Here is a 27,321-nt window from a genome sequence, read left to right on the forward strand (position 1 = left end):
AAACCGTGATTTGGCAACGTAGAACTCCAGTCCCGGTATCTGCTTTGCGTCTGCCTTGATGTAGGTTCCGTAATCCATAACCACACACATCGGTTTCGTTAACCACTCTCGATACAGCTTCCTTGCGCGGGATTTGGCCGCCGTGTTTTGTTTATCACGCCGGTTCGGTGCCTTCCGGACCTTGAATACACGAAGCCCAGCTCGTTTCATGGTTTGCTGAACGAACCAGGCGGAACACTGCCTTCAGAACCGCGTCACGAATCGAAAGGTTCGGATTACGCTTGAAATAATCCAACATCTTCCGGGCCTTCACACGGTCAGCTGTCTTCGATTTTCTTCCACTTCCAGCCCACCGCTCGGTCGTCTAGTACTCCTTAAACGACTTTACCACCCGAGACACAGTTGTATGGGTGATTCCAAGTTGTCTTCCGATCCATCTCATGGTCGCAGTCGGTTTTGCCATGACGGCGCGCATAATTCTCCGGCGATTTTCTTCTTGTTTCGATGACATCTCAATAAGCACTGACCGATTGATATGAAATTTTGCACATGTAAACAATTCACTCCAAACTAGTTATACCCAGATTTTCATCAATTTTTACCCACGGATAAAAATGGTACATTTTTTTCGAGTACAAGCCTTAGGACATTTTCTCAGCTACAAATGTTCAGCAGGCAAAATTGCTGTTTTCGGCACGTAGAATCAGTCTTCACGGTACAGCCTACAGATGTGCAAGCAGGCTTTTGAACTTACATAAACATTCACTCTGCGTTCACGCGTGCGTTCCATCGAACGAACACACCGCTCAACGTGAATGCAATGTTTATGTTCGTACATCGTTTGATTCACTGTTTAAAACACCGTTCGAACTCAAGTGCAGCAACCATGCGTTGGCGTAGGAAGTAATCAATGATGTTAAAAAGCATTATAAGTGGGAACAGGTCAGGCTCGAACCATGAATTTTGAGTGTATTAGACCTGCATGCTCACCACTCGTCTGCAATTACTCTGAAAGGCGTATAAGAAGCGTTCATCGATTTCGTCGGCCCTTTCTGTGGCAACATAGCAAGCCTCGATGTTCACACTTGCGTACTGGTACAAAGTATCACGTTTGATGTGCAGAGTACACCTGAGTTCGAAAGACAACACGCACGTTTAATGAACGCGCGCTGAAGATATTGGAACTCAAGCTCAACGGCGTCTGCGCGGTAGAATAGAACACAAAAACCATGGCTACTATGTCACACTGCAGAATACAGTTTTTCCCACAAAACAGCTGCTTTATCATGCCAAAAATGTCAACCTCTTAAATAATTAATAATGTTTATTATGTTTATTATATTTTAAGCCAGTCCTATTGAACCCACTACCATCATCAGCTTCCGAGACAGCGAATGCGAGCAAGTAGGCTCTTGCTCTAGTCCCGCAAAAACGGTTCAAGCACTTCATCGTCCGAATCCACCAGATGCGCTCCCCCTTACAATTTTTTACCAGAATGTCCGCGGATTGAGAACTAAAACTAGCGATCTTCGTTTGGAATTATCATCTTGTGACTATGGCGTCATTGCGCTGACCGAAACGTGGCTTGGCAGCGACATATTAAACTCTGAACTCTCGTCCGACTATGTGATTTATCGTCTCGATCGGAATCCAGCCACATCTCAACTGCTACGTGGTTGCGGCGTACTTGATCGGTGTCAAAAAGCATTTACGTTGTAAGTTGGTTCCACTAGTTAATGCCAACTGTTTAGAGCAAGTGGCCGTGTGTGTTTCGTTGCCAATGCAGTCGGTCTACATATGTTGCGTCTACTTAAGACCTAACTCGGACTGCGCCAAGTACTCCAATCATGCATCTTGTGTTCAAGAATTGTGTGAGCTTGCTGAAACTACCGATACAGTCATAGTTTTGGGAGACTATCATGGCAATTTGATGTCGACATGAATTCTTACATCCCGACCAACGCTTCATCTGAACAAGAAATCGCTTTGACCCAGTCGATCCTTGCATGTGGATTACAGCAGGTTCAGGATGTACGTAACTTAAACGAGAGATTACTTGACCTGGCTTTCGTTAGTGATACTGACAGAATCAAACTTTTCGAATCGCCCTGTGGAATTTTAAAACTCGACGCTCATCACAAATCTTTTATCATCAAATTTGACTGCCTTCGTAATACTGACGACGTTGGGCTGGACCGCTGTTATTACGATTTCAACTTCTGCAATGAACCCCTTATCAACGCCCGGATTTTTTTTGACTGATTGTGACGTTGACGATGCTGTTTTCCGGTTTTATGGTGCCATTTTCGATATCATCCACGAATATACTCCTATTCGACGACATTGTCTCAGTGTTCACTACAATCAACCATGGTGGACCACGGAACTTAGGAACCTCCGAAACAGGTTACGGAAAGCAAGGAAACGTCTTTTCAAACAACGGACTGAGGAAAACAGGCGATTACTTCACGACATGGAGGAGGCAAAGCGGGATCCATCGTCTTTTTGGACCTACGTGAAGAAACTTAGGGGGAATGGCGGTATACCACTCGATGTGTCCTATAAAGAAACTCGTGCTGACTCCGCGGAAGAAGCTTCTGATCTCTTCGCAAAATTCTTCAAGGATGTTTTTTCGACTACCCCTCCCGCTCATTCTCCGGATGATCTTCGTGACTGGATGAGAAGCATAGCTCATTACAACTTGCATTTGCCGCAGTTGGATGTATCTGTTGAAGAGGTGATGAAAGTTCTTTCATCTGTAGATCCTTCTAAAGGCCCTGGTCCAGACTGTTTGCCGCCATCGTTCATTAAGAATTTTTCTGCATCTCTCGCTTCACCTGTGTCGATTATCTTCAATCGTTCGCTAGTTAGTGGTGTTTTTCCCACAATGTGGAAGGTTGCGTCCATCACACCTATTCACAAAGCTGGAAACATCTACAACGTTGAAAATTATCGCGGAATTTCGATTCTAAGCTGCCTCCCAAAAGCTCTGGAGAAGATCGTATATGAGGTCGTATATCAAGCGGTTAGGCCAATAATTACCGAACATCAGCACGGCTTCGTGAGGAAACGCTCTACAACAACCAACTTAATGGTGTTTGTCAACTCGCTGATCAACTCCATTGAAAAACGACGACAAGTTGATACGATCTACGTGGACTTCAGTAAGGCGTTCGATAGGGTTCAACATGTGCTTGCAGTGGACAAAATGAGGTGTATGGGATTACCTAATTGGGCCACGAAGTGGCTACAGTCTTACTTAACTGACCGCTCAGCCTATGTGAGCATTAACGGTGTTAATTCGCCTAGTTTCGAGATACCCTCTGGTGTTCCCCAAGGTAGCCATTTGGAGCCTTTAATTTTCATCCTGTTCGTGAACGATCTGTGTAGTTGACTGTGTTCTTCGAAACTTATGTTCGCCGATGACTTAAAGATCTTTCGTACAATTAAGTCAAGACTTGACTGTTGCGCACTCCAGAAGGATATTGATTCCCTTTTGCGCTGGTGTACATTGAACGGTATGCAGGTTAATGTCACAAAATGCTGCGCAATATCTTTTAGCCGTTCACGCGAGCCCTTACGACATGACTATAGGATAGGACTCAGTAGTTTGCTCTTCGTTTCTTCAGTTAAGGATTTGGGTGTTATCATCGACTCTAAAGTCAGATTCAATGAGCACATCTCCATGATAACTGCTAAAGCATTCGCCACATTAGGTTTCTTGAAACGAAACACAAACGCATTCCAGGACATCTACGCGCTGAAATCACTATACTGTGCTCTCATCCGCAGTCTTCTAGAGTATGCTGTTGTTGTGTGGGCACCCTTTCACGCTATTCAAGCTAACAGAATCGAAGCCATTCAGCGAAACTGCGTAAGATACGCTTTACGTGTTCTGCCCTGGAACGATTCGGTAAATTTGCCGCGTTACGAAGAACGATGCAGGCTGATTGACCTGGACACGTTGGCAGCAAGGAGGAAACTACTTCAGCGACTCTTCGTGTTTGGATTGCTTAACGGTGACGTGGATTGCAACTCTCTTGTGAGCCAAATCTACATCAATGCTCCTCAAAGAGTTCTACGTAGTTACACGCTTCTGTGGTAACCTACCCATCGGACCAACTATGGTTTCAACGAACCGTGGACTTTGTGCTGTCGTGTGTTTAATGAAACGTTTGATGTATATGATTTTAACATTAGTAAGTCTACTTACAGACATAGAATTCGACACCTAGCCTAGAAAATATCTGTACAACATTATGTTGAAGATTTAATTAATTAAATAAATAACTATTTAATTTGGCGATTGGCTGAACAACTTCAGCAAAGTTGTAGCTGACAAAATTTACTCGGCTGTCGACAGAAGCAGGCCACTCTCAATGTGTGTCACGCGATCGTCTGCTTACTCGGCAGCAATCATTGTGTGGTCCTCATTGTTCTTCATCAGCAGTTCTTTCGGTCGATGCGACGTCGACTTTGGAAAGCAACCGTTTCGTGATGAGTGTGTGAGTGCTGACCACGTTTCGCGTCCATTGCTGCAATGGAAGCGATCTGCCCCCGTTGGCGATACTGCCATACAATGCAACCACTGGAAGCGAATTCCGCTCTCTTAGAGGAGGCTTATTGGATAGCGGAAGATTAAGTGTTTATTGTGGCTATAGTTTTGTTTTGTATCGTGAACAAGTATCCTCGGCTCTGTAAAGTTAATTCGATTGAGCCTTATCAAATAAATTAATAAACAAAAACAAAAATTACCATAAGAACAGCTATAGAACTAGCACACAGATCGACAAAAGAAGTTTTTATCTAGCATGTAATACGACAATTGGGGCCTCCCTTAGCTCAGTCGGTAAAGGCGCAGCTACAAAGCAAGACCATGCTGGAGGTGGCTGGGTTCAATTCCCGGTCCGGTCTAGGAATTTTTCGGGTTGGAAAATGTCTCGACTTCCCTGGGCATAGAAGTAGGATTGGACTTGCCACACAATTATACCAATGCAAAAATGCTACAGGCATCGAAAGCTTTCAATTAAAAACTGTGGAAGTGCATCTAGAACACTAAGTTGAGAGCACGCAATAAGCTAATATGCGATATGCAATAAGCTTGAAATGCGAATAAGAAGAAGAAGAAAAAGAAGAAGAAGAAAAGAAGAAGTAATACGACAATCACAACAAGAAACGGTTATGAGCTTAAGTTATTAACGAAAGAGAAAGTTGACGAAGAGAATCGATCAATGTTACTTAGGACCTATGTGCAATGTTCAGCTTGATATGTGATACAATTTGGCAGCTATTATCGATGAAATACAACTTACTTTTCAGATTTACTGTCCGGCCCGTGTTTTTTTTTAGTTAGAGGAGCGGAGCGACGGTTAAGCGTCTATAACAAGCTTCCAAAAGCTACTTTTAGAATTTTCTTATGAATCATTAAGAAGCTTTTTTTAGAATCAGCGTTCAGACTTGCCCGTCGCTCTGCTCTACTGACTTAAAAAAAAGTAGAAGGGTCTGTGCCTAGGGGCACGAACGGAAGCTTGACGTAGGACCGCTAGTGGACGGAATAAATGTGAAGAGCATTAAGTTCTTTTAATTGATAAATTATCTATTACCTCAACTCTTTCCGTTTTTGAATTGTAGGCCTACCAAATTTGTAGTATTTTTTTTCAAAGAGAAAGTTGATTAAGAGAATCAATCAAAATCACTTGCACCCCTGTTTCCAAGTTTGGTTACAAGATTACAACTCTGGAGAGCATTTTGTGTGGTCGCTGGGGGCTTGTGGTTCTGAATATGGACAAACAAGCACAGATAAATTCTATTACAACTCTTTACTGATGTAAGCTGATGGCCCTGAAAAGGGCCGTTTTATTGAAGAGGACATCCATGGCCTCGGCGCCTAATACATAGGTGACACAGTCGGAAGGAGTGTTAGTTTGTTTACTAAAATGAACCATGCCCATTTTGTTATGGCGTGTTTGCTATAAGAAATGCGCCTCGTGTTTATTAGCGAATTTCACATCAAAGATTGATTAATTGAGTTGGAAATCAGTTTGGCACGGCATTTGTACCAGCATACACCTTCCGGTCGTATGAAACAGGTCAAAATTTGTTCAAATACGCAGATAAAAATTTTTGTTTTGAATTTCTGTATAGCAAAATAGTGAACTTTTCGTGAACATTAACGGCAAAGAACTCACCAACACTGGGAGACCGTGAGTTCCTGCCCACCTGTCATAAAACCGTCTTGATCCATGGCCACTTACGCTTGGCGTGTTTAGTATAGGTGACAGCATCATGGACCTCATTTTCCAGGAACACCTTCAGCACACCTCGTAGATCAGACCGGAGATACGTTTGACACCACCACGGTGAGCCAGACGACCGATGGCGGTTATCTCGAAGAACTTTGCGATGACGCTTGGCGCCTCCTTTACCACGACCAATCACAGTTAATTGTTGCTTGTTAGGTGTAAAGGAGTGGACTAGCCACCACCTTCCTATTGCTATTCACCACGGTCCAAAGCGAAAATGAGCTAATTCCATACAGCAGCGCTCTTTTATATCTTTTCAGGTTAAAGCAGAATGATGTGCAACCAAGTGGTATAAAAGCTACAAAGACTCCTCCCATTATGAGTAGTTTGCTATCAAGTAGCGACACTGGCTCTTTTCCTTTTGCGTACACGGCGAATGAGAACGACCCAAATTTGAGTTTAGTTCACTCATAATCGCCAAAAGTGCAGGAACTCAGCGATGTGTAAATTTCATGGTTTCCTGTGGAAAACCTAAAAAATCTGCCAGAAAATGAGGAAATTGACGAAAATTTTATTCAGCCTCGGAGTAGTACCAATAGACTGAGTGAATCCAATCTTTACTTCTCAAATTCGGGAGTTTTCCCTGGAAAATCCTAGAAAAACCTGGGAAAACACGAGGCAAATTTACTCATCGCTGAGTTCCTGCACTTTATTTCTTATTTTGGAGATAACTAATCTCAAATTTGGGTCGTTCTCATTCGCCGTGATATCACCTTGAAAGATATCGGCGCCGGTGGTTAGCGTGATTACCTCTCATCCCAGCAGGCCTGGGTTCAATCTCAGTCGCACCGGCATGTTCTGAGGCATAACATATCTGATCCCACCTTCCTTCGGGAAGTACAGCCGTTGGTCCCCTGTTCATGAGTTGATGGGTCGATATGTAGGGTCCAGGTGTAGGAGCTGCCTCCCTGGCGTCGGTAGCATTGGAGCTCAGTACGGAAAACACTCAATAGGTCCTATCTACATTGATCGATTCGCTTCATCGACACTCTCTTTCGTAAATAACTCGACTTCACAAATGTTTCCTGCCGTCTTCGTCGAATTAGATGCTGGATTGTTGCTTCTTCCATCGACAATATCCGGCCGTGGCGATTCAAAGTTGATCAAGGTTGATCAAAATAATTTGTACCCCTGCTTCCAGTTTGATTACATGAGCATTTTGTTTGGTCGTTGGTTCTGAATATGGACAAACAGGCAGTTGAATTCTATTCCTACTCTTTACTGTAATAAGCTTGGTGGCCCTGAAAAGAGCCGTTTTGTTGCCAAAGTTGGTGATGATTTAACCTCCGAAACCAAACAGAGTGCGTTTCTGTCACTTCAAAACGTAGATGACATCCATGGCCGCTTACGCTTGGCGTGTTTAGTGTAGGTGACAGCATCACGGATCTCATTTTTCAGGAACACCTTCAGCACACCTCGTAAATCAGACCGGATATACGTCAGACACCGCCACGGCGAGCCAGACGGCGTTTGGTTCTGAATATGGCGATGAGTGTGCAAAATATTACGCAATTCCATCCTCCCTATTCGCACGTGCCCGAGGATCGGAGACGAATGCCACTTCGACTTGTTTCGTCTACTTACTACTCTCTGACGACTGTGCTGGGGAAGCAGCATATGCATGTAGGTAATTGGTGGATTTGTTAGTTAATTCGACGCTTTTGGACAATGCTGGACATTTACACGTTTTTCAATAGTTTCTTGTTTAAAATCAACATTCGGAAGCATTGTTATCGATGCGTAGCCATATTTCTGATCGATTGGTGATAAAATTATTGAAATTGAACCAGGGGCAGCTGAGTTATTAACGTTCAAAATCTTTCTTAATTTGTTACATGTTCCATTTTCGGTTTTCACAAAGTGTACCCCCATATAGTAATCAAAGACGTAGTCCTACGTCAAAAAACAGAAACCGAGCCGTGAGTCGGATTTTTTCAAGATGCAAGGAGCATTTCATCGTTTTAATATTGTTCGATAAAATTCTTCACTTCCAACAATTTTCTGCATACAATACAGGGTAATATCCAAAAATCATGTTTCCAAAGTTGTTTATTTTTAATTGCGACCTTTCACTGGGTATGGTTGATCATTTCGAATGGTAAAACACTTCTCCTTAGCATAAAATAAATTACGAGATCAGTGGTCAAAGTCACCCCGTTTTGCGGTACATATGAACATATTTAAAGGAAATCTACGAACCAAGTTCAGCGGAGAATGCCGTACAGTACAACAGCAAAAAAAAAACAAACAAACAAACAAAAATACCCGTCACAATCCGAAATTACCGGCTGGTGCCTTAGTTTATTTTTCTCTTTTGATCTGGTTTCCGATGTCGCACAGTGTTCACCTCAAGAGCGAGATGATTTCTTGTGAGAGTTGTATCTTCTTATTAGGATTATTTTTTCACCGCTATTCGTACGCGTGGCAGCCTCTTATATTTGCAAACCGTCCCGTAAAACACCATGATGTTATATATGCTTTTCATAGCCACAGCAAATCGTTGTCGGTTGGGAAAAGGGTAGTTTATTTGAGCATTAGGACTATTAGGAAGAAGAATACTTCACGTTTCCGGTGTTGATATTTTTTGACTTGGAACTCGAAAAATAGTGTTGCCAGTTTAAAAAAAAAGGAAGAGGTTGTATGCAAGACACGACCGTAGATTTGACGTAGGATTACGTGCTCGGTATCAATATTCGGCGACTGTGTTAGGGAAATCACTTTTTCGCAGGCAATCTGTGATAAGTTTGATTGCCATTGCAACAGTTGGATATTTGTGTAATTTTCAATAGTGACCTGTTGAAAATGGATAAAATGTTCATTTGAGCAGATTCGTAGAAAAATTTCCAATCGATTGGCGTGTTTAGAATTAAAACTCATCCGCTATTGCCAAAGCTATAAGAGGTCAAAACCTGACCACTTTTCGTAACGCGCTTTGGTTTTTTTGAAATTTCACCCCCAATATGTTGCCGAAAGACGTAATTCTACGTAAAAAAAAACGGTTGCACTAAACTTGCTGTCACCCTGTTGACAGAGGAGCGTGTGATTGCAACCATCAAAGAAGACTTCGATGAACAATTCTTCACTGAGTGCGACGGCCTGAGGCAGTTGAAGCACAGTCTTGACTTCTGCACTAACTCCCTACGGTCAGTGACGCTTGAGGCCTTGAAGGATTCACACTGATAGATCTGATGCTGTTCCGAGGAGCACTTGGGGCACAGTTGGGGTGCAAATAACTTTGAAACGTTTTCTCTATCGTGGTAAGTACAGGCTTAATTGGAGGATTGATAAGGCCAGACGACACCTAGAGAACCTCAGGGATATGTGTACACACTTAGTTTTTTCTACCGAGCTCGGCTGTGCAAATCTCGGCAAAAAAAGTTTCACTGAGATCTCAGCAACAATGACGTTTGATTGCTGAGTCTCGGATAATGCTTAGCTGAATCTCAGCAAACAAATGAAATGATTGCTGAGATCTCAGTGAAACTATTTTTGCCGAGATTTGCACAGCCGAGCTCGGTAGATAAAACTAAGTGTGTAGGATGATTATAAAGCATGTGTTCCAACTATGGCACTTTCCCATACAGGCAATGGAATCATATCAGATATGGCCCTAATCCATTTAAATCCCATCAAAACTGGCAACTTTTTTTAAGTAGCCTCACAACCTGCTACAAAATAACATTCTATTTTGGAATCCCAACATTTTTAAAGAAATTAGCATAATTAGGATAAACCCACTCATTATTCAAAAAAATCCATTCTCACTTTTACGGCAGAAAATCATAATTCTCCTGCCAGCACTGACCCAAGAAAGAACCGCGAGGAAAGAGCACACAAAATTACGCTAGTAAATGCCGAGCACGGAGAGGGCAAAATACAGACGTCTCTGTTATACACGCTACGTGTGCTATGCTAATAAACATATGCATAAACCAGAAATTCATGTTCTATCGTTTCTTGAGCTCTTGAGCATATACCTACATGCCACGCCACCCGAAACGCGACGACTATCGACGCCTTTGGATTATTGAGTAATGCTTTCTTGGGCAGGCAGCTCGACAAACTTTCAACTACATTCATTGGCGTGGCTAATCGGGGTGCCTGCCCCCTCCAGAATTGTTAATACCGACATTTTAATAATATAAATCTTCAAAACATGCTGGAGGGGGCCAGGCACCCCCATTAGCTACGCCAATGACTACACTGCTCTTCTGGCCACAATCGCGCAATCCATTTATCAATCGGAAAGTTTCCCTACTCGTACTTGACGGCTGTTGTCACACGTAAAATGCTGCTTTGAGTGTTCGTAAGGTAAATAGCTTGCAAACACCGCCATCGGTCCGGATAGGATGATGATAATTACGATAATTACCACCGACCTGATTGGGGATCTTATTGCTACACAGCAATTGAAATCCACAATTTGCGTGGCTATGCTATCCAAGACCAAGATGTTGGCTCTTGGTGTAGATTTTCGGTCGACCGGTGTGGGCACAGGCGCGTTACGTTCCTGCTCTGTCCCTTACCCGATCCATTTAGCTCGATAGTAAACTGGTTACTACACACCTAGCGGTGGGAAGGTACCGCGCGGAGGGGCATCCCATTCAGCAATCGCGCGCATCACGTTACATAATTTTTCTTCACTAAACATCGTATAATTTTGAAAATAAACAATTCGCATTCCACTGACCGGGGTGGGTTTATCAGTTGCGAGATGACAAATTCGCGAAATAAGAACGTAACTAAGCGCACTGACCTGGCGGAGGAATGTGATCGGCTGTTGTCCCATGGCGTGGCAATCACCAATGTTGGCTCGGATGACTTCCTTGAACGGTTTCTTGGCGCCCTGGAACGGAAACACCCAAAAGGTGATGAGCAAATTTATGCATCCATTGTGACGCCTCAGCGAACGAACTTCCGTCACGAGAAGCAAAATCGATACGACACGGGGACGGTGTGTGTGTGTGTAAGGAGGGGGAACGAATCGTACATACCTGCTCCAGTTCCTTCTCGATGGCACCAGCCCGGATCACGAGCGGACCACGGACGGCGTATTCCATCAACTTGATGGCCGGATTGATGTTATCCAGCGTGATGCATTGTTTGTAGACGCAGGGTGACGTCGACATGTTTCGCGTTTCTGGCTGCTGGCCGCTGACGGTCGATGATAGCAGTAATGTTGATACACGGCCCACACTTCTCCTAGCTACTGCTGTTCCACTGCCGATGGCTGGTACTAGTCCCAGTCCAGCGATGGCACTCTTTGGGCAGACGTTCAGAACTTGACTGAGCGACATGGTTGCTATTTTCCGCAGTGGAAGGCCCCTTGTGGTCTGATGATACGTTTGTGTGCGTTTGATGTCGCTCTCGGGAGCGGGATGAGAGAATCACGTGGTTGTTTTGTTGGTTGTTTGACGGCGGAGCGTAGCTGTTGTTGTTGTTTACAAACACTATCACCTCTGCTCCTTCGCTGCTGGATCGACGATGACACAGATTACTGTTAGGATTTTTGGAAAGAGAGAGAGAGAGAATGATAAGAGAGGGTTAAAGAGCATTTTTTTCAGTGGGGAGTGGGTTTTGGTGAGTCGTGAGAAATACGATTCTATACACGCATTCGTGGTCCTAATGGATTTGTGGGTGTGAGATGTTGCTGAAAATTTTAAATACTATACTGAAACGTATGAATGAATAGGTATTTTCGTGGAAAGCCGGAGAGTGTGATGTGCACACTCTTTCAATCTTACCCAAAATGTGGGTAGCTTTGTATTGCTATCTCTTTTTCTCTCATTGAAATCTTATCCATAATTCAGTTAATTTTGGGTAAGATTGAAATTGTGTGATGTGTTGTGATCAAGATCTTTCCAGTGTACAGGTTATGCGACTTGCTCAGTTGTGGGCTAAAGCAGCGCGGGGATGAGGAAGGTACAAAAACACGTGGTTACCAATTTAAAGGGACAAAACTCGACTAGCGCTTTGGTGTTATATTGGAATACATTTTAGTTAAAAGACACGATTTAAAGGGACAACACTGTCAAAATGACCACTTCGTTATCTTTGCAACTAAACCAACCAGCCTATATCTTCCAGAAGCCTTGGTTGAAACCAAGTTTTTTCCGACTTCAAGCAGCCTATCAAGCATTCTAGGAATGCTATGTGCTTTGTCCCTTTAAATAGTATCGTTAGCAATGCATTCCAATGCATAACACTAAAGCAATAGTCGAGTTTGGCTTTCACGAATTTCCCTGCCTTCGTTCTCCTTGCGCTGCTTTTACCCAAATACTGACGATTCTGTTTAACCTCCTAGCTTGACAAATCTTGGTTGTTGATATTGACCAACATAAAAAGACGACAATATAGTATTAATGCGAAGACAACATATCAAGAAGACTGGCAAATTTTCCTGAATCCAAGCGACAGACACAGTAGCGCTGCGCTCGAGCGAAGGTGGAAGCAACGCATAGAAAAATTAGCAAATACACAAACCTTTCTTCTGAGGATGGAACCACAGACAAACAGACATAACTCTCGCAAGTTGTTCATCGAACAAGCATTTAACGGACAATTTAAAAGTATCGTAGTTAGTAGTAATGCCACCTGTGGCGCGCATAATTAATTCCCTTGCGTTTGACGTTCACACACTACCGACATCTGTTCAGTGTAGCGCCCACCACAGTGTACTCAACAGATGGCGGTAATGTTTTTGCGACGATGTTTTACAGTGAGAAATATTCAATGTGTTATGTCTGTTTGTCTGTAATGGAACCTTCGCTATCCAATTCGTTCGGAGCATTTACCTTTGAGCGGCAGATGACGCGATTGTGCCTTTCTCATACCGGTCGTTTGAGAAAATGGAAGAGTTGCCAGTCTTCTTGATATGTTGTCTTCGATTAATGGTTAAGTTTCCAGTAATGCGTAAAATTTCACTATCGCTTGAAACGACATTCAACATGCCGAATATAAAATATAAATTTGGAAACTTATCTGTAATCCACCGACAAACCGACATGACGCTTAGTTCTGACTTATGCCCGAAAATCGCTGACGGCCAATTTAAATGTGCAGTAATCCGAACTGTCAAAACCATAGGATTTTTTGATCTAGATAAAAATAATTTGTCCAGAATAGATCAGACACGAACCAATTCATAACTTCTGCATGCGGATTCATGGATTAACTAAATATTCCCCGCGAACACGGAGCTAGATGTCAGTAGTGTTCTTTGATCAGAAAATTTATTGTTTTTGCTATGGTCATTCATGTCGGTTTGTCGGTGTGAAATCCATCCGTTTCCATCCATTCATATTACTCTACTAGAGGTACTACTGGATGATCTAAGTCAGCATTTCTCAAACTATGAGTCACGGCCCACCGGTGGGTCGCAGGAGGTTGGTTAAACGTGTTTAGAATTTTATGGAAAATTGATCTAAATTTAAAACAACTTCAAGATTATTATAATTGAACTATAGTAAGAGACAATTTCAAGCCAAACAATGGATTAGGTCCTAAGTAACGTTAACAGATTCTCTTCGTCGATTTTCGATAAAAATCATAGAAATCTTCAAACAAATTGTATATATATTTTTTTTTTTCATTTTGTTTATTTGGCAGGCTCAAATGTTAAAAGAATAACTTAGCGGAGCCGAGTAACATGGAATACCAATTTTGGTACTCAAAATACAAACAAAAGATATACAAATGCATATTATTAAAGGATTTTCCTGGGTGGCGATCGAAGCGGCGGCAAAGCGATCTTCTCCCGTGCACGCAACTTCTTTCTTTCCCGAATTTGTTCCTCATTTTCGTTGAACCCGAAACGTGATCGCTGCTGCTGCATCTGAACATCGTTTCCCGTTGCATGCTCTCCGCTACTCTCGTCGGTCGTCGGGGTCGTCTCGTCCATTTCGTTATCTTCATTCAACATCTCCAACCCCGTGTCCGTTTCCTGGTCGCTAATGACAAACGACGCACCTTCCACCACTACACCAGCATACGTACTGCTGCTGTTTTGTTTTCTTTCACTTTGCTTTCCTTTTTCCTTTAGTTGCTTCTCCGGTTCCTTCCGAGCCTTCCTCTTGGGACAGGAAAGCTTCTGGTGTCCGTCCGCCTTGCACAGAAAACATTTATCTTTGTTGCCATCATAAAATATATTTCCTTTGCGGTTGAAGAAATACAATGACGCGGGGATTTCCTTCTTCACATCCATATATATACCGCGTATCCCTGTATAAACCTCAAAGCACAGATCAGATGGAAATTTCTCCCGGATGATGCGTTTAATTTTTCCATATTTCCCCAGCACTTTATCCAGCTCGTTGTCCGGTGCCTCTGGTGGCAAGTCATACACACGCACATACTGGATAAATTCACCAGCATGCGACATGCGTACCTTTGCCGTCGTTCCATTCGCATAATGGAAGATTAAATCCTCCGAATTGTATGTCAGAGCATGGAGCATCGCTTTCTCTGATTTGAACTTTATGAAGACTCCCCTTTCCTCACCAATGCGATAAACAGCTTCCATTTCAGCCGGATCCGCGTCGAGTGCTTTGGCGAAATTTACAATCTCTCCGATGTTTGGTTTAGCATCATAATGGCTGAAGCTAAACTTGATGGTGTTTTTTACTTCACACATCTTGCACCGTAGCAACAAAAGGCACAAACTGATAGCAACGAACAAAGAGCAACTATATAATAGCGAGTATCAAAAACAGGCTATCGCGTGGTTCACACCGAAATAAAAATTCGACTGCTGCTGTAGACAGCTGTGGGACAACTGGCAAAAAAACAAATTATAGAAAACTTTTTAATTTTTAGTTCTTTTAAGGCCATTCCGACATTCCTCGCGTAACATTTAAATGGGACCTATCAGTTTTTGTAAATAAAACTAGCCCTTTTTGCACGAACCGATGCTCGTTTAGGCAAACCAACAACACCATCGGATTGCTCTTGGTTTGCTTAGGCGAGCTTCGGTTCTTGCGAGAAGGGTATTACAAGTTTTGTTTGCAAATGCTGACAGACTCTTTTCAAATTTTGCGGTAGTTTGCATTACCATTATTACGATTTATTGGCTGTTTTAGTATTTTTGGACTGTTTTATTATTCAATTTGGCAATATTTTGGCGCATTAGACAAGTTTTGCATAATTACACTGGACATCATGGCTTTTAACCCTTCTTCCAAATAAGGATATACATGTCACTTGGAAAACCGACTTCCGATCCGAGGCCGAGTGTCATATACCAATCGACTCAGCTTAACGAGATCGGAAAACGTGTGTGTGTATGTGTGTATTTGAGTGCATCAAACGATTTTTTTTCTAAAGGGTTTAGACTAGGCAAGTCAAAATGATCAACTCAGTTGAATTCAATTGGCTTGAAAAGTTGAGCCTGGTTCAACTTTTTTCAATTCAAGTGAGTTGATCAAGTCAGTTGAATGGCATGGTTTAATTCGCGTTCAAGTCAGTTGAATTTAACTGACTTGATCAATTAAACCTGCCCTGTGTAAACCCAGATTAAGACATACCCAACAAACAATTTTAGTTGCAGACTAGCTTATACAGGCAAAAATTAGCTGTATAAGCCAATTTTTGGCTGTATAAGCTAATCTGCAGCTAAAATTGTTAGTTGGGTAGTGTGCTTTAAGCAGAAATTTCAAAGTATCTCCTTTATTCATTTATGTCGGTTTGTCGATTACTACACTGCACGAACGAAACCGACATAAATGTTTCCATCGGTTTGTATACGTACAACAATATTGACAGCACATCAATAAAACACAGCCGCAAATCAAAAACAAGGAACCTAATCCTTCACTCGACAGCTAGAGCAAGACGATCTTGGTCTATTTAAAAATCTAAACAAATTTTGTTTTATAAATAACATTTCAATCCGCCTGAAGATTATGACTACACGCTAACTTGAAAGTATCCATTAACGGGTAAAATTTCACCCGCTTTGAAGTGAAGTGGTTTAACTCATTTAATGAGTAACTATCACCCATTATTGATATTCAATGGGTTAATTTACTCATTAATGGATAACAGATATCCATTAAATGGGTAAATTTTTTAATCATTAATGAGTTGAGTCACTTTTCTACAAAATGGGGGAAATTTTCCGCATTAATGGGTACTTTCAATTTAGTGTGTTTTTGGGTTATAAATAAAAAATAATTTGAGCTTGGGCTTGATTGACCGCCCACGGTTGCTACTCTGTTACTGCCAGAGCAGCTGTAATTACACAGAGAACCAATAGACGATGCTTGGGACTAGCAATCATCCTCAATGTGTAAAAACTGGTGATCTTAAATTAGGCAATACCAGCGCCGGCCGCGCCCGAACACAGGTCAAGAAAGGAATGGGAAGGATTGTGTTGACATGACACTCGCTTTGATGGAAGCCGAGAACACCTATGCACTTCCACGAGGAATCACTGGGATGTTGGATAAGAGGGTTGGGTTTGCAGCAGGGTTCGTTTTGGTAAACGATAAGCTGAATTGATGTCCTAACGATCATATAACGCGAAGGAGCTTGGGACTAAACCCACGGTCTTCTGCTCAGTAAGCAAAAACGTTTGCCACTAGGCAGAAGAGCACCTTTTTAATCACCGAGTTGCTGTTATTACCATGTAGTCATATTAACAAATAAAACGATTGACGAATCTTGAATGTGGATGGGCCTGAGATTAGACTCATGATGTTCTGCTCAGTAAGCAAAAACGGTTGCTCTAAGGCCACCGAGCCCCTCATATCACATAATACCGTTGCTCAAATTTGTGTATCCATTCAAACCCGGAACCAACGACAACAAAGAGTTTCGCAAAATACACGATACACAAGCGATTTTACCATAAATATCTTTGATATGTTAGGACCTGCGACAGCGTTTTTCTGCTCAGTAAGCAGGCCACTGTAACCGACGATCTTTCAAATCCGAAAACTAAAAACTACGAAAAAGTACTTAGGCCTTCATTAAGTTCCACTTTCACGCGACGTTCAATGACAGGGTCCTATCCAGGATTACATCTGAAAAATCCAAATCTGGCCAACGCCCACCTAAATCTGTTCTAATCCACCTGAAATGACTAACAAATGGAAGACTTTGACTACCCAGCCATGCAATAGTCTCATTCCGTGCCTTATGGCAACTTGATGATTCTATTGCGCTCATCTTTTGGCACCACCCAGGGGAGACTTGGTCCTATACCTAATGCTTAACTTATCTCCATTCCACTCAGCTACTCGCAATTTCTTGTGATATAGTGGGCGGAATATTATTATATGAGACAATTCAATGCAGACGTCTTTCCAAATTTGGCAGATCGACAGGTAATTGGTGAGTTACCACGATAGTTGCTATTCAACAACTCGACAACGTCCCATCGTCAACGCTTGAATTTCCCATTGCATACGTCAACGAAATGACGTCATCGAGCTATCGATCAACTACCCTGGTTATCGCCTGGTACCTTATAGCACGATGCTAGGAGACGAACCGGAAGAATCGATGAGCTACCTCTCCCCCGTTATAAATAAAAAATAATTTGACACGCTAAGATCAGTTTACCTAGAATGTCCAGATTGGGCATAAGCCGGACAAGCTCAGAATATAGATAAATTTGATAACCCAGTTTTAGAGTCAGTTTTATGCTAATTTGATCAGACTAAAATTTATCCATATTTGAGTTAAAAACAGGGATGAGGAGTTGAAGTAGGACGCAGTTTTGAGCCTAAGGAGTCGGAGTAAATTTTACACTTCGAAAATAAATTATTATGTTCGAAAATTCCTCTGCTGTTGATCGTTAGATTCTCGAAAAGGTGTTTGTCAAAATTGATTCCTTGTCTGTCAGAAATAAGTCTGGTTGAATAGCAGGTTTATTTGAAAATTTCCCATCTGTCAAATTTTAGTGTAATGCACCAAATGGAACACTGCTTAAGCTCCTTTATACTTGTGGTTTTGAACTAATAAACCTCCTTATAAAGGGCGAACACGAAATTATTGCGACACATTCAACAGGGCATAACTTTTTTATCATTGGGTAAAAATCAACCAAATTTTGCACACTTTCTCATTGATGTGTATTGTGTACATGCTGTCAAACTCGAAGTCGTGTTTTTCGATTCAACGAAAATGGAGGTGAACCAACGCGTGTTGAGAGAACAAATTCTTTCCAAACACCTGGAATTTCCTGACCTGTCGCACCGGCAGTTGGGAAAAATGTTGAACATTCACCATTCAACCGTCTCCAGAGTGTTGAAGCGGTTCCAGGAGCGGTTGACGTTGGACCACGGCAAAGGAGCTGGAAGAAAACCGGGACCGGACAACAAAAAGACGGAGGGAAAGGTGAAGCGGATGATTAAAGCAAATCCCAACGTCTCAAGCCGTGATTTGGCTAAAAAGATCGGCATGTCGCAGAGCTACGTCCAGAATGCAAAGAAGAGAGCTGGACTACATACATACAAGGTACAGAACTTCCCAAACCGCGATGAGCGGCAACAATCGACGGCTAAAACTCGGGCACGGAAGCTCTACGAGAAGATGCTGACAAAATATGGCTGTTGTGTGATGGACGACGAAACGTATATAAAAGCCGATTTTAAGCAAATTCCGGGGTTGGAGTTTTTCACCGGCAAGAGCAAGTTTGATGTGGACGACAAATTTAAGAAGAAGAAAATGTCGAAGTTCGCCTCCAAATATCTCATTTGGCAGGCCATCTGCTCTTGCGGACTGAGGAGTGAGCCTTTCGTGACAAAGGGCACAGTAAATGGCGAGATCTACAAATCTGAGTGCCTCGAGAAGCGCCTTTTGCCGTTCTTGCAGCAGCACGACGAAGCTCCGCTATTTTGGCCAGATTTGGCATCATGCCACTATTCTAAAAGTGTCCTGGAGTGGTATGAGGCCAATTCTGTCCATTTTGTTCCAAAGGACATGAATCCGCCAAACTGTCCGGAGCTGCGCCCGGTGGAGCAGTACTGGGCAATAATGAAGCGGGAACTTCGGAAGAGCAAGAAGACCGTCAAAGACGAGAAGGACATGTTAAGAAAATGGAAAAAAAAAAACTGAGAAACTGGTACCGGATGACACTGTAAAGACTTTGATGGAGGGCATCAAGCGAAAATGCGTTCAATTTTACACTCAAGGCTCCATCGATTAACTTTTCTTTTGAATTTTGAAGTAAATATATGTATAAAACTACCCTAAAATTTTGGTTTGATTCTAAACATTATAAGAAAATTGGCATGACATTTTCGGTGTCGCAATAATTTCGTGTTCGCCCTTTACTACAGATTTCATATATTCTAGCGTTTAGGCTGTGTTCCATTTGGTGAATTTTCACTTAAATTTGACACTTCGAAAATAAATTAAGATGTTCGAAAATCCCTCTGTTGTTTATCTTCCTTTTTTCGAGAAGGTGTTTGTCAAAATTGATTCCTGGTCTGTCAGAAATAAGTCTGGTACAATAGCAGGTTAATTTGAAAATTTTCCATCTGTCAAATTTAAGTGAAAATTCACCAAATGGAATACAGCCTTAGATTCAATTATCTTCATCAATTTTCTCTTTTGTTAATAACTCGGCTAGATTAACATTTCCTGATACGTTTGATGTTGCTTTTGCTAGCTAATACAACCATTCACAACACTGTTGTTGCTAATACTGCCAGTCCGAACTTTGCTACTCGGGTATCGCAGTCGTCGCGCCGTCAACCGTCAGGACACCCCTGAGCGTAACCATAACAACGAAATAAACATCGTTGCAAGCGGGTGTAAAAAAGAAAAAGAGATTGAGAGATTCGTTGATTTGTCTCCAAGTTTGTAAGAAGTTTTCCTCAATAAATAAAATAGTTAATCTCGTTGAAATTATTGTGCCAAAAAGTGGTCAGTTCGTGTCAGTCGAGAACCAGAAGGAGAAGAGGAAAAAACAGAAGGAAGAGGAAATGAAGAAGAACGAAGAGGAAGTGAGGTGTCATTGACGGACTTTCGCGCGATATTGACAAAGTTGTTCGTCACATAGTCACTGACAGACTTGATCCTCAAAAAAACCTTTGTCAAAATCTCATTCATTTTTTCGTCAATGACAAAGCTTCACTTGGTAACAAAAAGTGTAATTTCGTACATTCTGCGTCACATTATTGTTATCCAAGTAGTTCAGGACTTCGATGCTTGTTCACATTAACAGATCTATGTAATCGTGTTGCTCAAATCATTTAATTTCGTTACAAATTTAGTTAATATAAAAATCTACACATATTCGTCACTGACAGCATTGTCATTGACAATTGACATGGTTTGCCTTGACTATGATTGTTAGCTTAAATGAGTGACCAAAGCAGATTTGTCAATATTACCGTGTATTGTCGAGGTTTTGCAGCACTGATTGAGGCGAAGGACAAAATTTCCTACGCAGCACTCCTCCGGAAAGTGAGAGAGGATCCGGAGTTGAATCAACTAAGCGAGAACGTTGTGAAAACCAGGCGAACCCAGAAAGGCGAGATACCATTTGAGCTGAAAAGGGACCCTACGGTTAAGAGTGCAGCTTTTAAAGAGCTCATCGAAAAATCACTTTGCGAGACGGCGACCGTAAGAGCCCTTTATCCCAGGAGTCAGTGGTCGAGTGCAGGGATTTGTACGAGATCACAATGGAAGACAAGCTGAAAAGTGCGCTGAAGGTGCAATGCAACCTGGGAGACGTGCCGATGGCAATTCAGTTGGGGAAGGAGTATGGTGGCAAGCAGACGAGCTGCTGAAGACAAGCCGAATCGTTGGTTGGTCAGTGTGTCCGTATTCCTCGGGTGTCTTAGAAAATAGAGAGATGCTTTAAGTGCATGGGCTTCGATCACCAGGCGAGCAACTACAAAGGCCCTGACAGATCTGAGCTGTGCAGGAAATGCGGAGAGAAGGGACACGTTGCAAAAGACTGTATGAAATTTCAGGTACTCAGAGTACAAAAAGGTGATGGTGGGCCAACAATAATAGAGGAGTGTACCCCATTAGGCATAAATACGTTAGGCATACGGACGTTAGGCATAATGGACGTTAGGCATAAAGTCATTAGGCATAATGGACTTTAGGCATAATATACGTTAGGCATAATGGACGTTAGGCATAAAATACCTTGCTGCTGTGCAACTCTAGAAACCTGCTTAACCTGTAAACCTGTAAACAATGCTTAAATTAGGCTTAGCGTTGAATAAAAAATGATACAAGTTAAACAAACATAGTTTATTTAATAAGCACAGTTTGGAATCCATTATTTATCATATCATAAGTGACGTATATACATATTTACTTAGATCGTCGTTCATGAGTTCCAAAAATTAAGGCTCTTTCATTATTGTCACCGAAGTCAGCAATCAATAGACGGTCTCCATTATTATCCTTCTGGAATTCATCCGGTAGATTATGCCTAACGTCCATTATGCCTAACGTCCTTTATGCCCAACGTCCATTATGCCTATCGTACATTATGCCTAACGTCCGTATGCCTAACGTACGTATGCCTAACGTCCGTATGCCTAACGACCGTATGCCTAACGTCGTGCACCCATAATAGAGTTAACCCAAATAAATCTCAATCATTGCAACACAGCACAGCAACTGTTTTGGCAGTCGACAACGGAAACAAAGTAAGCCGTTGCCATCATTGCAGAGCCGTATCGAGTCCCTTTCCTGGGTGGTGGATAGAGCAGGAGTGGCGGCCATACAAGTCATGGGCAGGTATCCCATTCAACAAGTGGTGGCGGGCTCATACGAAGGATTCGTGATAGCCAAAATCAATGGAATCTTTAGATGTAGCCTGCTGGAAGCTCTGGCAAAGTTGAACTTCAGTCTGGCCAACTTAGGAACCATCAGCACCTTTCGCAAAGATGGTAGGGAATCCATTATCGAAGTCACTTTTTGTAGTCCGTCGCTAGTGGCAAGTATGAAGTGGAGAGTGTGCGAAGAGTACACCCATAGTGACCATCAGGCTTTCCGGTACAGTATCGGCGAACGGACACCGGTGGAAATGCGAAGCACGAAAGTAAGCGAGCGGAAGTGGGAGAGGAAGGCATTCAATAAGGATCCCTTCATCGAAGCACTATGGGTAGACAGCAGCGTCCCGGGCCTAAGCGCGAACGAGTTGACCGAATCGTTAGCATGGGCATGTGACACAACTATGCCGAGAATACTGGAGCCAACGTACAGGCGGCGTCCAGGTTACTGGTGGAGCGAGGAAATTAGCACCCTCCGTGTTAGTTGTCTTCTAGCCAGAAGACGCGTTCAGAGAGCAAAAACTGAAGCAGACAGAGAGGAGCGCACGGTGGTCTTTCGAGCGGCCAGGGCTACACTAAAACGAAAGATAAAACAGAGCAAGTCAAACAGTTTCAAGGAGCTGTGCCGATGCATACTGAGTCGCGATAACGAAGATCAGAGGTCCAACGATGCCGGTTGAAATGTGCCCAAACTAGCTGAAAGTCATCGTGGAGGGACTTTTCCCACAGCATTATCCAACGACCTGGTCACCAACACCATACGGCGAGGTTAAAGCCGAAGAAAGCTCCTGGCCCGGGTGGAATTCCCAACGTGGCGTTGAAGGCGGCGATCCAGGCGATCCAGGTGAAAGGTACAAAAGCTTGTGCTGCTGCCGAAGCCCGGAAAACCGCCAGGGGATTCTGCATCGTATAGGCCAATATGCTTGGTGAATACTGTCGGAATGCTCTTGGAGTAGATCATCTTGAACAGGCTGACACGGATTGGTAGTGCGGATTCCGGAAAGGGAGATCGACGGTGGATGCAATTCAGACAGCGGTTGACAGAGCCAAGAAAGCTTCCAAACAGAAGCGGAGAGGAGATGCATTCAATAGCGCTAGCTGGGAAGCCATTGCCGATAGGTTACTGGATGTAAGATGCGAAACTGCAGATAGCCCACCACAAAAAAGAAGTGATTTTGGTCAGTAGCTGTAAAACAGTGCAGCGGGCAGAAATCACCGTCGGAGAGCACGCCATTGTTGCGAGGTGCGTACTGAAGTATCTGGAAGTAATGATCGACGACCCGCTGAACTTCAACAGCCACGTCGAATATGCGTGCGATAAGGCGGCGAAGGCCATCAACGCGATAGCCAGAATCATGCCGAACAATTCTGGTCCAAGCAGCAGCAAGAAGCGTCTTCTGGCTAGTGTGTCCTCATCGATACTAAAGTACGGATGTCTAGCCTGGAAACGAAGCAGAACCAAAGGAAATTGAGCCGTTCGTTTCTGCTCATGGCCATGCAAGTCGTGAGTACGCACATAACCATTTCGACGGAGGCAGTATGCGCAATCGCCCGTATGATCCCAATCGGCATTACCCTGGCGGAGGATAACGAGTGCTATATGAGGAGAGAAGTACGAAAAGTGGTGAGAACGGTGTCGATGGCTAAGTGGCAGCAGAAGTGGGATGCAGCGGAGAACGGTAGATGGACACACAGGCTAATACAGATTCTTTCAACCTGGGTGAGCATGGAGAAGTCAACTTCCACTTGACACAGTTCCTGTCTGGTCATGGCTGCTTCAGGAAGTACCTGCATCGGTTCGGATACACAACGTCACCCTTTTGTCCGGAGTGTGGGAATGTTGAAGAATCACCAGAGCACTTGGTCTTCGAGTGTCCTAGATTTGATGCTGTGCGAGAGGAGATGATCGCCCTTAGCGCGGAGAATGTGGTCGAAGAAATGTGTCTAGAGGAGGGCACCGTTAATGCTGTCAGCAGTAATGTGCGCAGTGCGCAGTGAAAGACGGAGCCGGGAGATCTTCTATCACCGGGGAACTCTCCGTCGGCGTAGGCTGAATCCACCGCCAGGGGTTTGCCGAGTAGAACGCGACTACGCTGAGAGCTAAATGGCTCACAAACTGGAGAAACGATCAGCAAACTAGAAGCGGCAGTAAGCTGAGGTAAAGTGAGGTGCGTAATGCACAGCCCCCTCCGAAGTAATACCACAAGTGGTCCCGGGGGAATACGGGCAAGGTGTTTTACTGTGGTAAGAATCCCACGCATCGTGTCACCGCGACCGTGCGCCCATTCAGCCAACAAGCAAGCAGTGGCATGACGGCCTTTTGGAAGGTTTCCTCCTTGCAAAAAAAAAAAACAATATTTTGTTGAACGTGCAATCCATTCCTCTGCGTATACGTATGCGTATGCGACGTATATAATACGTCTGTTGAACAGTTCTTGAGTTTTTATCATCCGTAGGATCATCGAAAAAAACCTAGAAAATAATAATAATTAAAGATGTATTTGATAAATAGAAGCATTTTAAGATTTCACCACCGACAAACCGACATGAATGACCATAGCAAAAACAATAAAAAAATTGATATAGCTCACTACTGACACCTGGCTCCGTGTTCGCGGGAAATATTTAGCTAAGCCATGAACCCGCATGTAAAAGTTATGAATTGGTTCTTGTCTGATCTATTCTGGACAAATTATGTTTATCTAGTTAAAAAAAATCATATGGTTTTGACAGTTCGGATCACTGCACATTTCAATTAAAGAGCCTGAATTTATAAAGAGGCGACATCTTATCCATTTGACAGGTATTCTGCTCGATTGGAATGATAAAAACTATGACTTTGACAGACAATCGAATGTTCCAATTTTGACATGTCACCTCTTTATAAATCCAGGCTCTTTAATCTCAATCAGCCGTTTACGATTTTCGGGGATTACTCAGAGTTAAGTGTCATGTCGGTTTGTCGGTGATTTAACTCCCATACATCACAGTGAATTTTTATTTAAATCAGCATCATCAAGAGGTTTTAAAAGATGACCGCAAGAGGCCAAGTTTTCCAGGCCTATTAAAATATTACCGTCCGAAATTTGCTTCTCCGATTTTAACTGACCGTCAATAATGTGTAGGCATGGCGACAACGGTCAGAAAAATATAAGAGAACAAAAATAACTCGCTCTTAATGCCAAATTTCACCCTCTCTATCCACCCAAACCAGACAGACCGGATTTCTGAAGTGGTAAATCGACAAAAGGAAAAGATTCGTTGCACACGGCCATTCAATCTTACCCAGTAACTGAGTAAATTTTTATTACAATCTATTTTTTTCTCACGGAAATATTACCCAGTTTTCATAGAAACTAAGCACTTACTAGCAATACAAATTTACTAAGTCACTGGGTAAGATTGATCGGCCGTGTAGAACATCCTACAAAAGGTGGATAAACTTCTCGTTAGCGTAGATTTTTTTTCGTTTCATTAGCGATCATGTGTCTGTCCGTTTCAACAAACGTGCAAACACTATTATCTGTTGCCATCAAAATTGCAAATGTTTACAGAAGCGGTTACGTAAATCGCTGCAACACTGATAACAGTGATATATTGTGATAAACATAGGCCATATATGTTTCTTATTCTGGGAAAGAAAACCAAAACAACACAAAACGGTTTTCCTACGGCGCCACGACGTCTGATTCAGTGTTGAAATTTTCATGACACGCTTTTCCACCCATGCGTCCTTGATCATCCTGCTCGTTGTGTTTGCGACCGCGAGCGAAAGAAAAGCACGCCTTGGTAAATAAGCAACGGAAAGAAAATAGGTCAAGCAACATGCAAGTTTGTGTTTACAATCGACTTAAGGATGCGATTCAGAACAGCACACAAAAGGTCAAGACCGAGCATGACTTGTTGATTAGGAGAAGAACAATATGCAATGCTACATGCTTAGATAAGATAGCGAAAGCAAATAAAGGAATAAGGGGCTTGTCTCTGGTGCAAACTTGGCAAGTGTACAGAAGAATTAAGGGGTAAATGCCAATCTTCTACTTTGTCGTCGTCTGCGGATGGATAGGTACCTATATTGAATAACATCCATGCACCCGGTTCTAACCGACCGAAACTAAGGTGTGAGTATAGTGTATTTGTGCAGTGGCCACCAGCAACGGTGCATCTGTGTATTGCCTGTCGCTTCGCAAAAAGTGCATTCTCTTCAACAACCCACGGTGTGGTGCATCTTCTCACTTTTCGTCGATTTTTCAACTTCTACTGCATCGCACTACAATTTAGGGATTCTGGCTTTTTTCTACTCGATTGCATAATCGCACCAGGGGCCTCTGATCGTGCTTTTCGAGATGATGATTTACAGTTGCTACACATTTTGCACGTACAATTCGGAGTGCCTGGAGACGTAATCTTCTACGCGATGATAAGGCTGATAACAAGAGTCCTCTCAGACTTTTAAGTCGCTACTTCTTATTGATACTACTTTTGCAAAACTGCGTGCTAGGTGCTGGGTGCTTACGTAGAATAAAAAATATTGGATTCGTTTTCATAATGTCACCTCCAACTTCCGAATTTAGACATTGTTTTAACTAGCCAATTATCCGGACTGGATCCGGAGATGTGGAATTTTCTGGTGCCAATACTTGTATCACAGTCGGGTTGCACTAATTTTGACCTCAATAATTTCAGTCTTTTCGGATTAGTTTCGGCTACTTTTAACACAAATTATGAATAGCACATCGCACATTGGGAAATTATCACACAAAAATTCAAAAAAATCTACCTTTCCTTTCACAGAAGCACGGAAAAACACATAAAATTCTAACAAACCGAACTAGAACGATTCGCGAGTCAGTCGAGACTGAAGATTGAAGCCGAAGGAGTGAAGAGAGGTTGACTCCTTCACTCGCTGTAGTGCTGCGGCCTGCGGCATGGTTGGCTGCGGCCGAGACGGCTAATACATAGGTGTAACAGTCGGAAGAAGTGTTAGTTTGTTTACTTAAATGAACCATGCCCATTTTCTTATGGCATGTTTGCTATAAGAAATGCGCCTCGTGTTTATTAGCGAATTTCACATCAAAGATTGATTAATTGAGTAGGAAATCAGTTTGGCACGGCATTTGTGACCAGCATACACCTTCCGGTAGTATGAAACAGGTCAAAAACTGTTCAAATCCGCAGATAAAAATTTTTGTTTTGAATTTCTGTATAGCAAAATAGTGAACTTTTCGTGAACATTAACGGCAAAGAACTCACCAACACTGGGAGACTGTGAG

The 27,321-nt window shown here is 42.7% G+C and overlaps 1 protein-coding gene across 1 annotated transcript in view; it reads right to left on the reverse strand.

The window, feature by feature from the left end:
- LOC135707484 (alanine aminotransferase 1) overlaps positions 1 to 26,911 on the reverse strand; it is a 64,455-nt gene extending 37,544 nt beyond the window's left edge. The window contains exons 1-3 of the mRNA XM_065229326.1: positions 26,829 to 26,911; positions 11,297 to 11,799; positions 11,059 to 11,148 (exon numbers count right to left, since the gene is read on the reverse strand). Coding sequence (XP_065085398.1) covers positions 11,059 to 11,148; positions 11,297 to 11,599 — 393 coding nt within the window. The 5' untranslated portion in view covers positions 11,600 to 11,799; positions 26,829 to 26,911. The remainder of the gene's footprint in view (positions 1 to 11,058; positions 11,149 to 11,296; positions 11,800 to 26,828) is intronic.
- Between the last annotated feature and the right edge of the window lie 410 nt (positions 26,912 to 27,321).

Source organism: Ochlerotatus camptorhynchus, unplaced genomic scaffold (assembly GCF_037179485.1).
Source record: "Ochlerotatus camptorhynchus isolate MF236.1 unplaced genomic scaffold, CSIRO-AGI_Acam_v1.1 ptg000313l, whole genome shotgun sequence".
NCBI lineage: Eukaryota > Metazoa > Arthropoda > Insecta > Diptera > Culicidae > Ochlerotatus > Ochlerotatus camptorhynchus.